This window comes from Moschus berezovskii, chromosome 4, assembly GCF_049115385.1.
Source record: "Moschus berezovskii isolate FMDL1 chromosome 4, NW_MosBer_1.0, whole genome shotgun sequence".
NCBI classification, from domain to species: Eukaryota; Metazoa; Chordata; class Mammalia; order Artiodactyla; family Moschidae; genus Moschus; species Moschus berezovskii.
Genome location: NC_142463.1, coordinates 109,743,044 through 109,758,707, shown reverse-complemented (window position 1 = coordinate 109,758,707; position 15,664 = coordinate 109,743,044). Strand labels below are relative to the sequence as shown.

Below are 15,664 nucleotides of genomic sequence, written 5' to 3'. Positions count from 1 at the left end.
GCAATTAGTTTTCCACAGTCTGCCAGAGTTACCTTCCAAATGTAGCTTTATCACTTGCTTAATGTCCTTCAAACTTCCCCATCTTCTATGGGATTACAGTTAAACTCCTTAGAATAACATACAAAGCCCTGTAAAATCTGGACCTAGTTTTAACAACCTTTCTTCTGATAGTTCCTCTGTTGAAAGCCAGGACTCCAATTCTGTTTAAATGCTTTGTTCTGCTTTGTCTCTAGAACTTTGTAAGTATTTTCTCTGCCAATTCACTTTTCAACAGTTGGTTCAGATGTCATCTCCTCTAGGAAACCTAGATACGCATTTGTAACTCTTTTTTTCTCAAGCGAGGGTCTAGTGACCCTAGCTTTGCTACAGTGACCAGGGCAACACTGTTCATAACAGCTCTTGTCACAAGGCTGCCATTACATTATTGAAGAGGTCTTTCTCTTTCATTAGACTATGGAGCTCTGAAGAACAGTAGCCTTACACCTGACACAATGCTGAACACAAAGTGGACAGTTAGCAAATGGTTGTTGAATAAAGGAAAGTGTTCATGGAAGAGGAAGTAAACTACACTTCCTCCTCACCTCTTCATTATCCTTCCTCGTCTATTTTAGGAACTTTTTCTAAACTATTTCTGGCCAACTGATGTAAGCTCCATCTGATTATCTTCCATCCTGGCTCCCCTCTGATATTTCTTTACTTGAATATAGTAATCCCCAGGTTATTTTTTTTCATTTGCCTTATTATTACTCAATTCCTTCTATAGCGTCTTTAACTCACCTAGTTTTTCTCAACGCCTCCTTCTTTTTCCTTTTTATTAATTCAGTAAATTTACACTTCTCATATATTATGCGTAAGTACGTAACATAAAGTTCTCAAATGTTCCCTTCTTTGGCACGTGAATCTCCATCACTCCATTTTTCAAACCTTACCTCCAAGGCGATGCCCCGCCCCTCTCCCAAAAGTGCATAGCTTTTGTTCAAGAGGAAAGGTGGGAGCCCTCTTTACTGTGGTTAGGTTGCCGAACTGTTTTTTAAGAACTGAATATTTAGAGGCTATCCTGGAGAATCACACCGCATCACAAGCCTCAAAAGGTTAGCAGAGCGGCGACATCCCGTAAACGACAAGTCCTTCTTTTCAACCTTCAAACCTAACAAAACAAGACACAGAAGTCTCAAGAAATAGGTAAAAGATTAAGGAAAGCTACGGAAGGACACTAGGTGGGGCAGCTCTGCCCGGTAATCCCCGGTGACTCTCTCCCCGCCCCATGAACTTCCGCCCCCAGCAGCTCCTCTGCTCTGACAGGCCGACGGCAGCGAGCTACGCGAGGACGCGCAGGCGTGCGCGGTCCTGGGGGGGGGCGGAGCCCAGGGATAGCTGGGAAGCGACGCAGGACGTGCGTCCGTGCGTACGTGCTCGCTCGCGGTGGCTGCGGCGGATCGGAGAGGCCGGAGCCGGAGACCGAGCTGGGATCGGGCCCCGGGCGGGGGCGGTGCGAGCGGCGCCAAGCGAATCCTGGGGGCGGGGACGGAGCCGGGGCGGGAGGGACTGGAGCGGAGCCCGGGAACTAGGCGGGAGGTCCCAGGGTCTCGGGTTGGGGGGGTGGAGCCGCACTTCGTCGCCGCGGGGGTGCCGGGACTCCGGCCGCAGTGCCGCCGCCATCACGGACTTCCTGTGGGACAAGCGCACGGGCCTCGCCGCCAGAACGGTGAGCGCGCGGGCTGGCGGGCCGCGGGGCCGCGCGGAAAGATGGCGGCGACCGTGGGGCGGGCGGAGAGAAGATTGGATTGGGGGCAAGGGGCCCGGGCGAGATTAGGAGAGGGGTTCTCCTAATCAGCTCCCATTTCTAGGGTCTGAAACCTGGAAAGTGGCAGAGGTGCAGTGTAGGAAGATAAGGTGCAAGGTCGACCTGCCTTAGATGTATTTTGGGAAGACCAGTAGGGAAGTTGGGAGAGAGCAAAGTAGAAGGAGTGATGGAGTGCGAATAAGAGTGGTTTCAGAGATGAGAAAGAGCAGAATATCAGAGTTGGACCAGAGAACCGTAGTGTCACTTGGAGGATATGGAGAGAGTTTGACTTCAGGAGTGAGTTCTGGATTTTCTAAGTGAGAAAGGGAAAGATAAAGAAGTTGAGAAAGGTTGTAGGCTGGAGATACTTGGGGGATGGGGAGAAGGAAAGCCTGTGAGGGAATTTGGTGGCAGTGTGTACGTGGTAAGATGACATTTGTGTGGCTGTGCTAAGCACAGTTGGATTACCTGGAAGAATAGTGTGCTTGCATCTTCTTGGTTGTCTTAAGCACTGTTGGGCCAGGAATGAATCTAATGCCACCCTCCTCCTCAATTTGAGAAGTAACTCAAAATGGGAGCCAGATGTTGGAGTCTCTTAAGCCTTTTCCGCACCTAATGCTGCCACCCAATGCTGCCACCCAACGAGACTTCTATCCTTGCTATCTTTGGATCTGTCTCATTCTGTCCTCCTAGTCTCATCTGCCCTGATTGTGACTGATTTCTCTCTGATTCTTTCCTTGAAGGAAAAAAAAGACTTTGTGCATCATGCCATTTCAATCCAATCACTGAAAGATGGCCAAATTAGTTTAGTGGTGTTGATTTTAATTAAAAATCAGTTATTCTGTACTTGGTAAGCACAAAAGAACGGAGGCTGGATGTGAAGCTGACTGCAGCCTGGAGCCTCATGTAGTGTATTAAATCTATGGGAGATTTGGCCAGTGATGTGAGAAATGATTAAGATAGTTCAAAGGGCCAGACCCAGATTCCTGAAACTTACTTATATTTGTGGAAACCTGGGAAACTGGATTCCTGCCCTCAGGACATGGATGGCCTATTTGGGAAGATAATCTACACTTTGAGTAATTGTAAAACATTTGTGATAATATTGTGTAGTAGATCATTATTCTGTTTGGGTTGTGAGGAATGCCAGATCAGAATGCCACAGATCTACCCTAGATACCAGCCCATCAAGGATGAATTGTTGCAGTCTTCATGAGTTGCACAGTCTCACCTGTAATGAGCTGTGGCCCAGACCTGAGTGTCTTCATGAGACCTTGTTTGAGGAAAATCAGAAGAGAGCAATGAGCTGAGTAAGAGGAAGATTCCTAAAGTTTTCAGCCAGAGTTAGTATACTACTCTATCAAGGAGAAATTTTAAGCCCAGAGGAAGACTGAGGAGTTGTGAGTGGTTTTTTTTTTTAAAAAAGTAAGAATTGAAGAGCAGAAAACAGAATTTCTGGGGCATCCAGTCCTTGGAGGGGATTTCTAAAAACTCAGATCTTGTGCCTACTATTTCTCCTTTCCCTTTCCTTACAGATGCCTCATCCTCGAAGGTACCGCTCCTCAGAGAGAGGCAGCCGGGGGAGTTACCATGAGCACTGTCGGAGCCGAAAGCATAAGAGACGAAGAAGCCGCTCCTGGTCAAGCAGCAGTGACCGCACGCGGCGGCGCCGACGGGAGGACAGCTACCATGTCCGTTCCCGGAGGTGAGGCTTCAGGGAGAAAAGCTCAAATTAGACCCACTCACTTATTTGTCTGTTCAACAAAGATTTATCAGTTTCAGCCTAAGTAGCTAATGTTTCGTGATGCTCAAAATGGGTAACAAGTTAACCCATTTACACTGTGGTGTTAAGAGTGTTATCATAGAGGAAGTATGTTTGAAAGGGGCTAAGGAAGCCTCCAACAGGTTTGATTGCAGTGGGGCAAGATATATAGATCAAGGAAAACTTCCCAGAGAATGTGGCATCTAAGCTTGTCTAAATGACAAGAGAAGGGTTGTAAGCAAAGGGAAAGCAAGTGCAAAGGACTAGGAACTTGAGGTGGCTTATCAGTTAATAGATAAAACAGAGTTAGATCCCCATGGTTTTAATTAGTCAGCCGCATGTTCAGTGGGAGGGATGGGTTAAAGATAGTGTGGAGCAAAGCTGCATGTCAGTCAGAAATGGCTTGAGAAAGAAACAGCCCTTCATGCCGTTACATCTCTGGAGGGGAGAAGGAGGCCCTCAGGGGGAGTTGTCCTGCAGATGTCTTTTTACAGGTCATGGTGATGTGCAGATGTGGGGATCCTCCTCTGTGCTTAGTTACTTCACTGCCCTGTCTCTTGTTCCTCTCAGAGTGGCTTGAATGTGTGAGAACTACTTTTCTCGTGTTACTCCTTTTCCTCAGTGAGGGGGGACCTTGTTAAATGGTATGGCAAGGACTGTGACCTGAACAGATGCACCTAATTAGGGTGTTTGTTGTCCAACAGCAGCTATGACGATCGTTCATCCGATCGGAGGGCGTATGACCGGCGATACTGTGGCAGCTACAGGCGCAACGACTACAGCCGAGATCGGGGCGAAGCCTACTATGATACAGACTACCGGCATTCCTACGAGTACCATCGGGAGAATAGCAGTTACCGCAGCCAGCGCAGCAGCCGTAGGAAGCACCGACGGCGGAGGCGGCGCAGCCGGACATTCAGCCGTTCATCTTCGGTGAGTGCTAGCCCACGCCCTTCCTCTCCCACTCTTCTTCAGCCCTCTGGGACCCTGGTAAGTGAGAAACACTGGGGCATGAACGCTGAGGTGGGCACTGAGTCTGTCTACTCGCTTGGAAGCTCTCCAACTCTTGGAGGGCCCTGAATCTGCTTTGGAGGTGAATGGGCACAGAGCATTTGTGAACCCCCATGCCCTCCCTGGCATGCTGGACTTATTGTTTTGGGAGCAGCTCTTCCACCCCCCAGAGGCCTCCATTTTCTCATGGGGACCTTGCTTGTGAACAGCCTTTCTCCCCCAAGCCCTGGACTCTGGCCCCCTCAGCAGGTGGGCTTGGGTGGGAGCAGGGGTAGACCCGTGCCTGCCTGGAAGGGCACCGTGTAGAGCATGGGGTTGTGGGTGACATTGGCAACGACACCACTTCTCCACTCTGCCCGTGCCTCTCCCTGTTCCCATTTTGGGTTTGGGGACTTGGGATTATGCGCCGCTCTCTCTTCTCACCCCGATCCGCCTTACTGCATCTGACGTGTTCCCTTCCACTGTCCCCCATCATCGTCCGTCCCCCCTGGCTGGGCGCCTGTGACCGGTGACCCCTCCACCACCCACCCCGTCTCCCTCCGGCCCCCGCTCCGACACCTGGCTTGCTCCGACCCCCCCCGCCCCCCGACAGCAGCACAGCAGCCGGAGAGCCAAGAGTGTAGAGGACGACGCTGAGGGCCACCTCATCTACCACGTCGGGGACTGGCTGCAAGAGCGATGTACAAGCCAAATCGTAACAATCCTATAGCCTGTAATGATCCCATAGCCATCCTAACATCCTGAGCCAACCCAAGCCACAGCCTCTTTTGCCTTTTCTCAGTGGTGTTGTTTATCTGGGTGGTTTGAGTTGCTGTTGAGAATTGACCTCTGCTGTCCACTCCCAGCTCTCATGGCCCCTGGGTTAAAGGTGGTGGGAATCACGCAGGGGTTTTCTTCCCCTGTGACCATCTCTATCTGTTCCCCCTTCCTTCATCTCCTCACCCCAGATTGCTGTACCCTTTTTTCTTCAAACTGAACTCATTCCCCACCCTTTCTCCCCCCCTCTCCCCCACCCTGTTTTTTTTCATTTCAGATGAAATTGTAAGCACCTTGGGAGAGGGGACCTTTGGCCGAGTTGTACAGTGTGTTGACCATCGCAGGTAAATGTCAGCCAGCTCCAGACTCCACACCTGCTAGCCATAAAGAGGTAGTGAGGGTTATCTGGGGCTTTTTTTGGTTAATGAGCCAAAGATAGGATCCCCAGGCAGCCCTGTTCATTCTGAGATAGTCTTGAGATTCCAGCGAAAACCTTTCCTGCCATCCTGTAGGGGTGGGGCTCGGGTTGCCCTGAAGATCATTAAAAATGTGGAAAAGTACAAGGAAGCAGCTCGACTTGAAATCAATGTGCTGGAGAAAATCAATGAGAAGGACCCTGACAACAAGAAGTAAGCGGTGCTGGAGTATGTGGGGCGTCTGAGAGGCTCCACCTCAAGATGGGAAAACCTTCCCAACATGGACTAGACAGGCAGGGGAATTGGAGACTGGCTCATCTTTTGTTCATCATGGTAGAGTGGAGAACATTACTGCTACTGAAAGGAAGGAAGCGAAGGCCTGTGACGTTCTGTAATCCAATCCCCTTGTTTTGGGGGCAGTTAGCTTGCTCTGCAGTTGAGCTCCAACTCAGGATGACCTTTGTAGGAATGTGCCCTGGAAATGGCCCTGAGACCGAGAATCAACATTTTTCATCAAAAAAGTACTTGAGCTTTTAATAGAACTAGAACTACGCTAATGAAGTTGCAGGTGTTTATGTATAGTTTTTCTGTTCACACACATTGCGTAATCAAAACGTAAAATTTAAGAGTATTACTGAAAGACAATAAACATGGGCCCAGTGATGGCTGATGGTGAGTCAATTTCAAGAGCGGGAGCTGGGGTCATGTTAACGGAGTGGCAGTTTGACAATTCAGGATCCACACTGGAACCTGGCACTCAGCAGCTCCTATCTAACTATTTGAAATGTTGCAGGAAAATAGCTTGAAATTTGGCAAGTAGTACTTCTCTTCCTGGGTCTGCCAAAAAGGCTATTCTGTAGTTGAACTGAATTTTCTTGGTGACAACAGCTGGCATGTTTTTATCCAAGTATGTGCAGTCAGCAGCAGCAGTCCTTCTTTGTTGGAGGGGTTGTGGACAGATGGGAGCTCATCAGACATCCCCCTTCCCGTCTCTCTTCCCAGCCTCTGTGTCCAGATGTTTGACTGGTTTGACTACCATGGCCACATGTGTATCTCCTTTGAGCTTCTGGGCCTTAGCACCTTCGATTTCCTCAAAGACAACAACTACCTGCCCTACCCCATCCACCAAGTGCGCCACATGGCCTTCCAGCTGTGCCAGGCCGTCAAATGTGAGTGGGGTGGGCCGGGGTGGACTCTGGGGCAGCCCCTTCCTCCATTGGACCTCTTCTGTCTCAGCTGTGCACTGGTGAGGCCCCTAAACAGCCCACTCGATAATCTGCAGTTCTCTGTTCACTGTCGTGTTGGCCTGTCTTCCTCTTCTGACTTAACTGCTTCACTGTTGTCCTCACCATCACTGATTGCTTCTCCTCCACGTTCAACCTAGCAGGAGCTAGAAGAGAAAGCATTTGAAGTCAGAGCTCTTAATTACCTCTTTTTCCTTCACCCCCCTTTTTTGGGAAAGTAAGTCAGGCTCTAAGCCCAAGGAGACAGAAAGATTCCTCAAGCTAGAGGTTTACATTTGTCTGAGCTGAGATGCTCTCTGCTCTCAGCAAGCCAGGTGGGAGCAGGGAGCAGTGTAGCCAAGGTGCTAGGTTGAGAATTCAGACTTGTATGTACTTCCTCATCAGTCATCAGAATAATACAGTTTCACAGAATTAAATTCACAGGAGTCAGATAGACACATGTTAAAGCACAAAAATACAACTCATAGGGACTTCTGTGATAGTCCACTGGTTAAGACTCCACGCTCTGTTGCAGGGTTCAACCCTTGGTTAGGGAAGTAAGATCCCTGCATATCATGAGACGTGACCAAGGGAAGGAAAAAACCATAGCAAACCATCTTTATACGCTGGTTGAGAAATATATATATAACTTACGTTAGCAAGTGTAGAGCTTGTTAGACTAGGCGTTTCATTTGGAAGTAGAGCAGAAAGCAGCCAAGTGCTTCTGGACCTGCCTCCTCACCAGCTTTGAGCTAGGTGACCAAGCTTGGGGTCAGCTGCTAGTAGTTAGTTCTGGCCACCTGGACCAACCCTGACCTGGCCTTCTCCTCTGCAGTCCTCCATGATAACAAGCTGACACATACGGACCTCAAGCCTGAAAATATTCTGTTTGTGAATTCGGACTACGAGCTCACCTACAACCTAGAGAAGGTAAGGTGGACAGGCTGCCCCTAGCCAGTGAGCGCAGGTGGCCATTGCCACTTTGCCTTTCTCTTAGCCCTCTCCCACATTTTGTGCTCTGGCTCTGAAAAAAACGGAATACCAAAATAGACGGAAAGGGAGAGATTTAAGATTTAGATTCGAAGAGAATTTGGAAGCAGAACTTCAGTTAACTTTCCTTTACAGTGAAAATGCTTACAAGGTTCTTGGTTTGGTTTCTTCTCTTTTCTGTAAGGAAAGCTCAGCTCTGTTGACTAACGAGATCATAGGGATCTCAGCTAAGGAAGCTATTCCTCACTTTGCTATCTGCTATATATTATCAAAAAACTGTATACCAGTCACTTAGGTGTACTCTTCAGATGCATGCTATTCTACAGTTACTCCTAACTCCTCTTTCTCCCCCGTTCCTAAAGAACTGTGCTGGCTATGGGGGAGGCTGTAAAAGCAGAAGATGTGTAGGAGCAGGCCGGAGGTCAGAGCTGGTTTTTTAAGGCTCAGAAGCACTTTAGAGGATAGCAGTAGAATCTTGGTCTGTTTTTCTCTCAGTCTCGGTGCAGGGGTTCATGTTTTTCCTGCTTTGCCTCGTAGAAGCGCGATGAGCGCAGTGTGAAGAGCACTGCTGTGCGGGTGGTGGACTTTGGCAGTGCCACGTTTGACCATGAGCACCATAGCACCATTGTTTCCACCCGCCACTATCGAGCGCCAGAGGTCATTCTTGGTAAGAGGGGGAAGGACAGGATTGTCCAAGTGTGTGAGGTGGTGTGGTGGTGAGGGGGGCCCCTGAGCCTCATAATGCCTTTCCTTCCCATCCCTACCTAGAGTTGGGCTGGTCTCAGCCTTGTGATGTGTGGAGTATAGGCTGTATCATCTTCGAATACTATGTTGGCTTCACCCTCTTCCAAGTAAGTGGTTGGGTGTCTTATGAGACCACTAGGCATTCTTCTGATTTCCTTCTCTGCTGAGAAACTGCCTGCTCACTCCTCCACATTGCTTAGCTTCCTAGCAGCTAGACCCCAGCATCCCTTCTCAGTCCCTTGCTCAGTTCTGTCTTTGTTTCCTAGACCCATGATAACAGAGAGCATCTAGCCATGATGGAGAGGATCTTGGGTCCTATTCCTTCCCGGATGATCCGAAAGACAAGGTGAACCTGGAGTGGGAGGAATGTAACCCGTCTCCTTTTCTCTCCACAAAATTGGTCTCTATCACATTTTCTTTTTTCTTCAACACCTGCCTTCCCCTCAGCTACTCTCAGATGGGAGAATAAGGGAAATTAATCCCATAACAAGAGGAACCTCCTGATTCCTCCCCCTTCCCCTCTAGGAAGCAGAAATATTTTTATCGGGGTCGCCTGGATTGGGATGAGAACACATCAGCTGGGCGCTACGTTCGAGAAAACTGCAAACCACTTCGGGTGAGCCGGACTGGGAGTGAATAGTGCCCATCACCCAGAGGTCCCTTCCTTCCTAAGGTGTTTTGCCCCTGGAATGCCTTTCACAAGCAAAGAGTTAGGAAACAAGGGGAGGAAAACTGAAAGAAGACATCTTTTGTTGGTAGGAGAGAAAGGGAGTGGTTTTTATTGAAGGAATGAGGTTAGACAGCCATTTATTTCTTGAGCCAACCAGAGAAAATAAACTACCTTTGAAGAGCTTACATTTTATTGAGCTAAAGAAGATTCATGAAGTTGTCAAGGATAAAAATAAGTAGAACTTTGAGAGAGTATGAAGGGATAATTGTGCAAGTGGGAAGGCAGGTTGAGCTGTAACATCAGAAATGGCCCTGGTGTGGTCCTACTCAAGTAGCATCATATGGTCACGAGCAGAGCCTTGGTCCTTCAGGATTGAAAGCTAGGGCCTTGAAGAAGGCAGGGCTTATAAGGCATCATGCCTCACCTTTTTCCTGCCCTCCACCACCAGCGGTATTTGACCTCAGAGGCAGAAGAACACCACCAGCTCTTCGATCTGATTGAAAGCATGCTAGAGTATGAACCTGCTAAGCGGCTGACCTTGGGCGAAGCCCTTCAACACCCTTTCTTCGCCCGCCTTCGGGCTGAGCCACCTAACGCCAAGTTGTGGGACTCCAGTCGAGATATCAGTCGGTGACGATCTGTCCCTGGACGCCCCTGTGTCTCTTAACAGCAGTGGGTGTCCAGTCCAGGACACTGGTGCTTTTTTATACAAGAGAACAGAGCCGGAGCTCACTCCTTCCTCCTGGCTCCTTATGTACCTGTGAATATGTGAAATAGTGTAAATATGAAATAACTTGTACCACCGCTTCAACCCCTGCCTTGTACATAATGCTATTCCATCTCACACTCTTCCCACCCTCACCTGCCCCTTCAACAGCTGAGTTGGATCTGGGCAGAATGAGGTAACCAGAAGGCATCTATACCTAATGTTTTATAAGGAATTTTGTACAGTCTTTGTGAAATAAAATGATGTGCTTCACCCGACCCCCATCCCTGGAGTTTGAGGTTTGGAGATGCTGGGGTGGTGGGGATGATTAGATTGGCAACGAAGGGAGTCCCATCGTACTCTTCAAAATTAACCTCAGGCTACCAGTTTATCTGAGCGATGGGTGGGTAACATTTGACCGTAAGAAAGGGTTATAAAGTTAGCACTTATTTGATCTGGAATCATGAGGTTTGGGAAAGAGGTTCGGTTAGTATAGCTGTTACGCTGGGCCCCAGGGTAGGGTCAGAAGTCCAGATAAAAAACTTCCTGAACTGGGCTTCTGGGATACCGCCACCACCGGTCGGAGGACTCCCATCATACTTCTGTTTCGAAGGCAGGACGGATCGGGATTCTAACGTGAAGCTTACTGGGAAGTGTAGTTCGTTAATTGAAGGAAGTCACGTGGGCAAGGGGCGGTACTTGGCTACTGAGACCGAGTTAGAGGCGTCACGTGGGGCACTTCCTTCTTTTCCTTTATCCGAGACGCAGGCGTAACTCGCTGCTGCTGCGGGGATCCTTGTGACTCTTCCGGTCGGTACAGCCAATCCGTGCACAGGGAAGCGGGGCGGATCGAGAAGAGCGGAGCGGAGGGAGCTCTGAGAGCCGCGGCCGCCGCCACTGCCGCGGCAGGGGCGTGGAGGGCAGGGGGCGGCCCAAGCCGAAGTTGCAAACATGGCTCAAAGCAGAGACGGTGGAAACCCCTTCGCCGAGCTCGGCGAGCTTGACAACCCCTTTCAGGTGACTTGCGCCGGCCTCCTTTAGGCGGCTGGGGTGGTTTCTCGGTTCTTGAGGGTCGGGCTAACTTGTATTCCTGTTCGTGACATTTGATCCGAGGAAGGGCCGCCACGTGGGTGTGACGACGACTCCAAACCAGTGAGCATCCTTGGGGGGCGGGCCCTGCCCCTTAAGGAGCTGGTACTGGTAGTGTGGGGTGAAAGGTTGGGGGCAGATATATTGGGACAACAGCGTGGCCCCAAGCTGCAGTTCTTGGAGCCACAGCAATTGAGAAGAGGCCCCTTTGAGTTCCCGCAGAGGCACCAGGTGCCAACTGAGCCGCAGCTCTCTGCCCACAGGACCCAGCTGTGATCCAGCATCGACCTAGCACGCACTATGCTACTCTTGACGTCTACAACCCTTTTGAGACCCGGGAGGTGAGATTCTGGAGAGCACAGGAAGGCCGGGAAGGGTAGGGTATGCCAACAAGCCCACTGTGTTGAGGTCGAGGGGACTTTTCTGCACGCGAAGCAAGAAGCACGGTGATCTTGGCTCCCTGGAAGAGGCCAGTTTGCCATGGGGTGCCTAACCCATCTAAAGATATCAAGGCCAGAGATCTGTCAGTTTGAGCTCTATATGTCAATCTTGGGATTACCGGGATTCTATCAGGGCCTGATGAAGACCCTGTCTGGGGAGGCTTTTTTAAAGATGAAAAGGGATGGGCTTGGTTGGAGTTGAGACAACAAAGTATGCTTAGGTACACAATTAGAAAACAAGTGATGAAGACTGGACCTCGTTGTCTCACTGGAATAGGAAAATGTAAACGTTTTTTAAACGTTTAAGGAGGTTGATGTGGTAGATGAGTGCTTTGAATCTTGGAATTTGATGTGAGGGTAGCTGCAAGTTGTTAGTTCTATGCTATAAACACAATAACTAGCTTTCTAATAACTGGGGGAAGGGCTGCCACTTTAGGTAATGAGTTTTAGGTCTAAAGGTATTCTAGACTCTAGTCTCCTGTGTTACGGGGGACTAGATGATGCTTAAGGTCTTTTCCAAACTCAACAGCCACCACCAAGCTATGAGCCTCCTGCCCCTGTTCCGATACCTCCACCCTCAGCTCCACCCTTGCAGTCCTCAAGAAAACTCAGCCCCACAGAACCCAAGAACTATGGCTCCTACAGCACCCAGGTAGGGGGATGTATAGGTAGGAGTATGGGGAGGGGGCATCCCTGTGGTTCAGGACTCACATCTCCATCTGCTCTTACTGGGCAGGCTTCAACTGCAGCAGCCACAGCTGAGCTGCTAAAGAAACAGGAGGAGCTCAACCGAAAGGCAGAGGAGTTGGACCGAAGGGAACGAGAACTCCAGCATGCTGCCCTGGGCAGCACAGCTAGTAAGTGGATCCTTGATATGGTTGCGGAGGGCATCTGACAGCTTTGAAGTCACAAAAAAGGAGCTCAGAGCATGGGCTCTGGAGCCAAATTGCAGAGTTTGAATTTGGGTGCAGTGGCTTATTAAGGATGAACTCCTAGGTAAGTTACTTAATCTTGAGTGCCTCAGTTTCCTTACTTGTAAAATGAGAACAGTGTTTGTACCTGTTTAACAGGATTGTTGTGAGGTTAAACAACGTTATATAGATAACTATATAGTTATATAGATGCCCAAATCCTGGGCATAATGGTTAGAAGTTGTAAGCCATAGTAAACAAAAGTCATAATAAACACTACTAATGTAATTTTTCCTATTTGCCCTTGTCTTCTTGAACTCTTGAACTGGAAATAGAGAATCCAGGGGTAAAAGGAAGGGGGAGGGATTTGTTGGTCTCTGTCTCACTTGTGGGACCCTCCTGCTCTTTTTGTGCCTTACAGCTCGACAGAACAATTGGCCCCCTCTACCTTCTTTTTGCCCAGTTCAGCCCTGCTTTTTCCAGGACATCTCCATGGAGATTCCCCAAGAATTTCAGAAGACAGTATCCACCATGTACTACCTCTGGATGTGTGAGTAGTCAGAAACCTTTTTGAAGGAAAAGTATAGGTAGTAAGTTGTACATCATTCCTTTTCCTGGAGCTCACTGGCCCAGAGCTAGATACTTTGAATGAAGTATCATTGAAGGCTCATTTCTCCGGCATTTTCCCTGGATTACTCCTTATACAGTACTCAGGACTTATTCTCCAGTCTTCTAGCAAATGTACGTTCTTGCTGTCTCCCCCTTCTCCTTGTCCATATGCATAAATGTATTCTGGATCCTTTTAAAAGTCTTTGTAAACGGGATGACACATGGTTGAGAGTTGCTGGTTCTGCCTCCCCTGTTGAGGATCCCGTGAAGGTGGAAGCTGCCTTCCTTTCCTTGCTCTGCCGCATTCGGGGAGGGTTGTGGGGCGGGTTTCTTGGAGAAGGAGCTCCCACTGACACATCATCCTGTCCGTCTGACCCTTAGGCAGCACTCTGGCTCTTCTCTTGAATTTTCTTGCCTGCCTGGCCAGCTTCTGTGTGGAGACCAGCAATGGCTCAGGCTTTGGGCTCTCTATCCTCTGGATCCTCCTGTTCACTCCCTGCTCCTTCGTCTGCTGGTATCGCCCCATGTACAAGGCTTTCCGGTAAGAAGGGGCAGTGGGGATGATGGCAGGGAGGGGCTTGGAGGGCCCTCTCTGCTCCTACAGCCCTGCTTCTTCGCCTACACGTCCCGTTCTCTCTCTTTGCAGGAGTGACAGCTCATTCAGTTTCTTCGTCTTCTTCTTCATTTTCTTCGTCCAGGATGTCCTGTTTGTCCTCCAGGCCATCGGCATCCCAGGTTGGGGGTTCAGGTCTGTGCGGCTGCCGCTCACGCTCACTCCTCCCTCCCCGTCCTTTCAGTCAGGTCGGCATTGGGCACTGGAGTTGTTCAGAAAAAGGGACTGTGGTTTTAACCCTTGGGAGATGCTGATTTAATAGGGGTACAGTACAGCCTCCATGACAGAGAGCTCAGACAGTACTGTCAACAGACATAGATTAAGGGAAAGATGGCTGGACATGCTCAGTCTGAGGAGCCTTCCTGGAGGAGGCATGTGTAATGTTGAAGAGGAAGCATCCTCAACAGAAAGGTCTGTTTGGAGTGAGGATGTCTGGAAGAGCTTGGAGAGCTAGGATGGTTCAGAAGCTGAGATTAATCTAGTTTGGGACTGTAGTGCATGGCCAGTTTCCAGACCCACAGGGAAACAGGCCCTGGTTTGAAGACATGACTGGTGGAGAAGCGGGAAGGATGGGACCTAACTGTGAGCAGTTCTCCCCGCTTCATGCATTTTCTCCCCCTTGCAGTGGCTGGATCTCCGCCCTGGTGGTGCTGAAGGTCAACACAGCTGTAGCTGTGCTCATGCTGCTGGTTGCTCTGTTCTTCACCGGCATCGCTGTGCTGGGAATTGTTATGCTGAAGCGGGTGAGGGGCTGTCGGTGGGGCCTGGAGAGTGCTATCACGTGTCCCTGGGGACATGGCTGGAACATTCAGGAGCAACTGGGGAGGGCCAGGCAGATGGAAGGATTCTCAGCTAATGGGCCTGGGCGGGGGGTTGTAGGGGTAGGGGTGCATGTGTGTTGGTAGGGAGCCAAGAAGGAAAAGCTAGAGCTCCAGGCTGGTGAGTGGTGGTGATGCTGTTAGATTGGAGTGGGATTAACAGTGGCTGGAGCATGCTGTAAAATCTGTGCTTTCTACTTGCAGATCCACTCTTTGTATCGCCGCACAGGTGCCAGCTTTCAGAAGGCCCAGCAAGAGTTTGCAGCTGGTGTCTTCTCCAACCCTGCGGTGCGAACCGCAGCTGCCAATGCAGCCGCTGGGGCTGCAGAAAATGCCTTCCGGGCCCCGTGACCCCTAACTGGGATGCCCTGGCCCTGACACTTGAGGGAGGTGACTAGCCCCCATCCCTGAGGTCTCTGGGACTTTGAGACATCACTGTTTGATGTCTCCCCTATAGTACCCCCAGTCATACAGCCATGACTGCTGAACCTGACTTAAGGGTGTGGGGAGCCCAGCGTGACCCAGTCACTGCTTCCCTCCCACCCCTCAATCAGGCCACACTGCTGCCACAACTACACACCCCGACCCGCTTCCCTCTGCTGTGCCAAGGCTGTTGCTTCGGTTATTTAAATAAAAAGAAAGTGGAACTGGAACTCAAATCCCCGTTTTTGGATTTTTAATGGGAACTAGGTCTTATAGAAGATAAAGTGGAGGCGACTGGAGTGGAAGCTGAATTGTGGACTCTGGAGGGAAGGTCGGACCTGGCCTTAGTGTAAACGGAGAGCTGTGGCGACGGGACAGCAGAGCCCACTGGCTGGCTCAGGAAGTGGGAGGGAAGTCCACGGTTGGGCGTGGAATAGCGGAGCTGCCAGGGAACTCAGCTCTCCACCCCGCTCCTTTAATGACTTTTTCCCTTAAGAAAGAGCCGCTACCTCTGCTGGGAACGCAGCCGCCGAGGGGCATGAGAGGCTGGGCGGGGCCCAAATAGGCGCCGAAAGCTTTAGCTTGGGCCCTGCGGGGCCGGAGCTCCTCGCCAGACCAGCGGCTACGGCCAGCTCGCCCGGCCGTCCGCCCCTTCCCTCCCTGTCCCTCCCCATTCCTCTCCCCGTCCCCCAGGGTCTCC

General features: G+C 50.2%; 2 protein-coding genes across 5 annotated transcripts; both read left to right on the top strand.

The window, feature by feature from the left end:
• Nucleotides 1-1,449: 1,449 nt before the first annotated feature.
• CLK2 (CDC like kinase 2) lies at nt 1,450-10,339 on the top strand. Of its 4 annotated transcripts, none has more exons than XM_055402370.2 (13): nt 1,450-1,705; nt 3,319-3,488; nt 4,253-4,478; nt 5,152-5,236; nt 5,590-5,656; nt 5,825-5,941; nt 6,731-6,897; nt 7,787-7,881; nt 8,479-8,608; nt 8,710-8,792; nt 8,952-9,031; nt 9,211-9,301; nt 9,804-10,339. In XM_055402370.2, exons 2-13 carry the CDS (start codon nt 3,319-3,321, stop codon nt 9,987-9,989), a joined length of 1,497 nt encoding a protein of 498 aa, XP_055258345.2. In that variant the 5' UTR covers nt 1,450-1,705; the 3' UTR covers nt 9,990-10,339. The 4 variants fall into 4 exon arrangements, with proteins under 4 accessions (XP_055258345.2, XP_055258344.2, XP_055258343.2 ...); XM_055402369.2 differs by having other exon boundaries at nt 1,451-1,705; nt 5,149-5,236; XM_055402368.2 differs by having other exon boundaries at nt 1,454-1,705; nt 4,250-4,478.
• A 458-nt stretch (nt 10,340-10,797) lies between these two features.
• SCAMP3 (secretory carrier membrane protein 3) lies at nt 10,798-15,200 on the top strand. The gene is made up of 9 exons (XM_055402371.2): nt 10,798-11,078; nt 11,414-11,491; nt 12,120-12,242; nt 12,327-12,447; nt 12,923-13,051; nt 13,492-13,651; nt 13,757-13,858; nt 14,349-14,466; nt 14,746-15,200. The coding sequence occupies exons 1-9, from the start codon at nt 11,013-11,015 to the stop codon at nt 14,890-14,892; spliced, it is 1,044 nt and encodes a 347-aa protein (XP_055258346.1). The 5' UTR covers nt 10,798-11,012; the 3' UTR covers nt 14,893-15,200.
• Nucleotides 15,201-15,664: the final 464 nt, after the last annotated feature.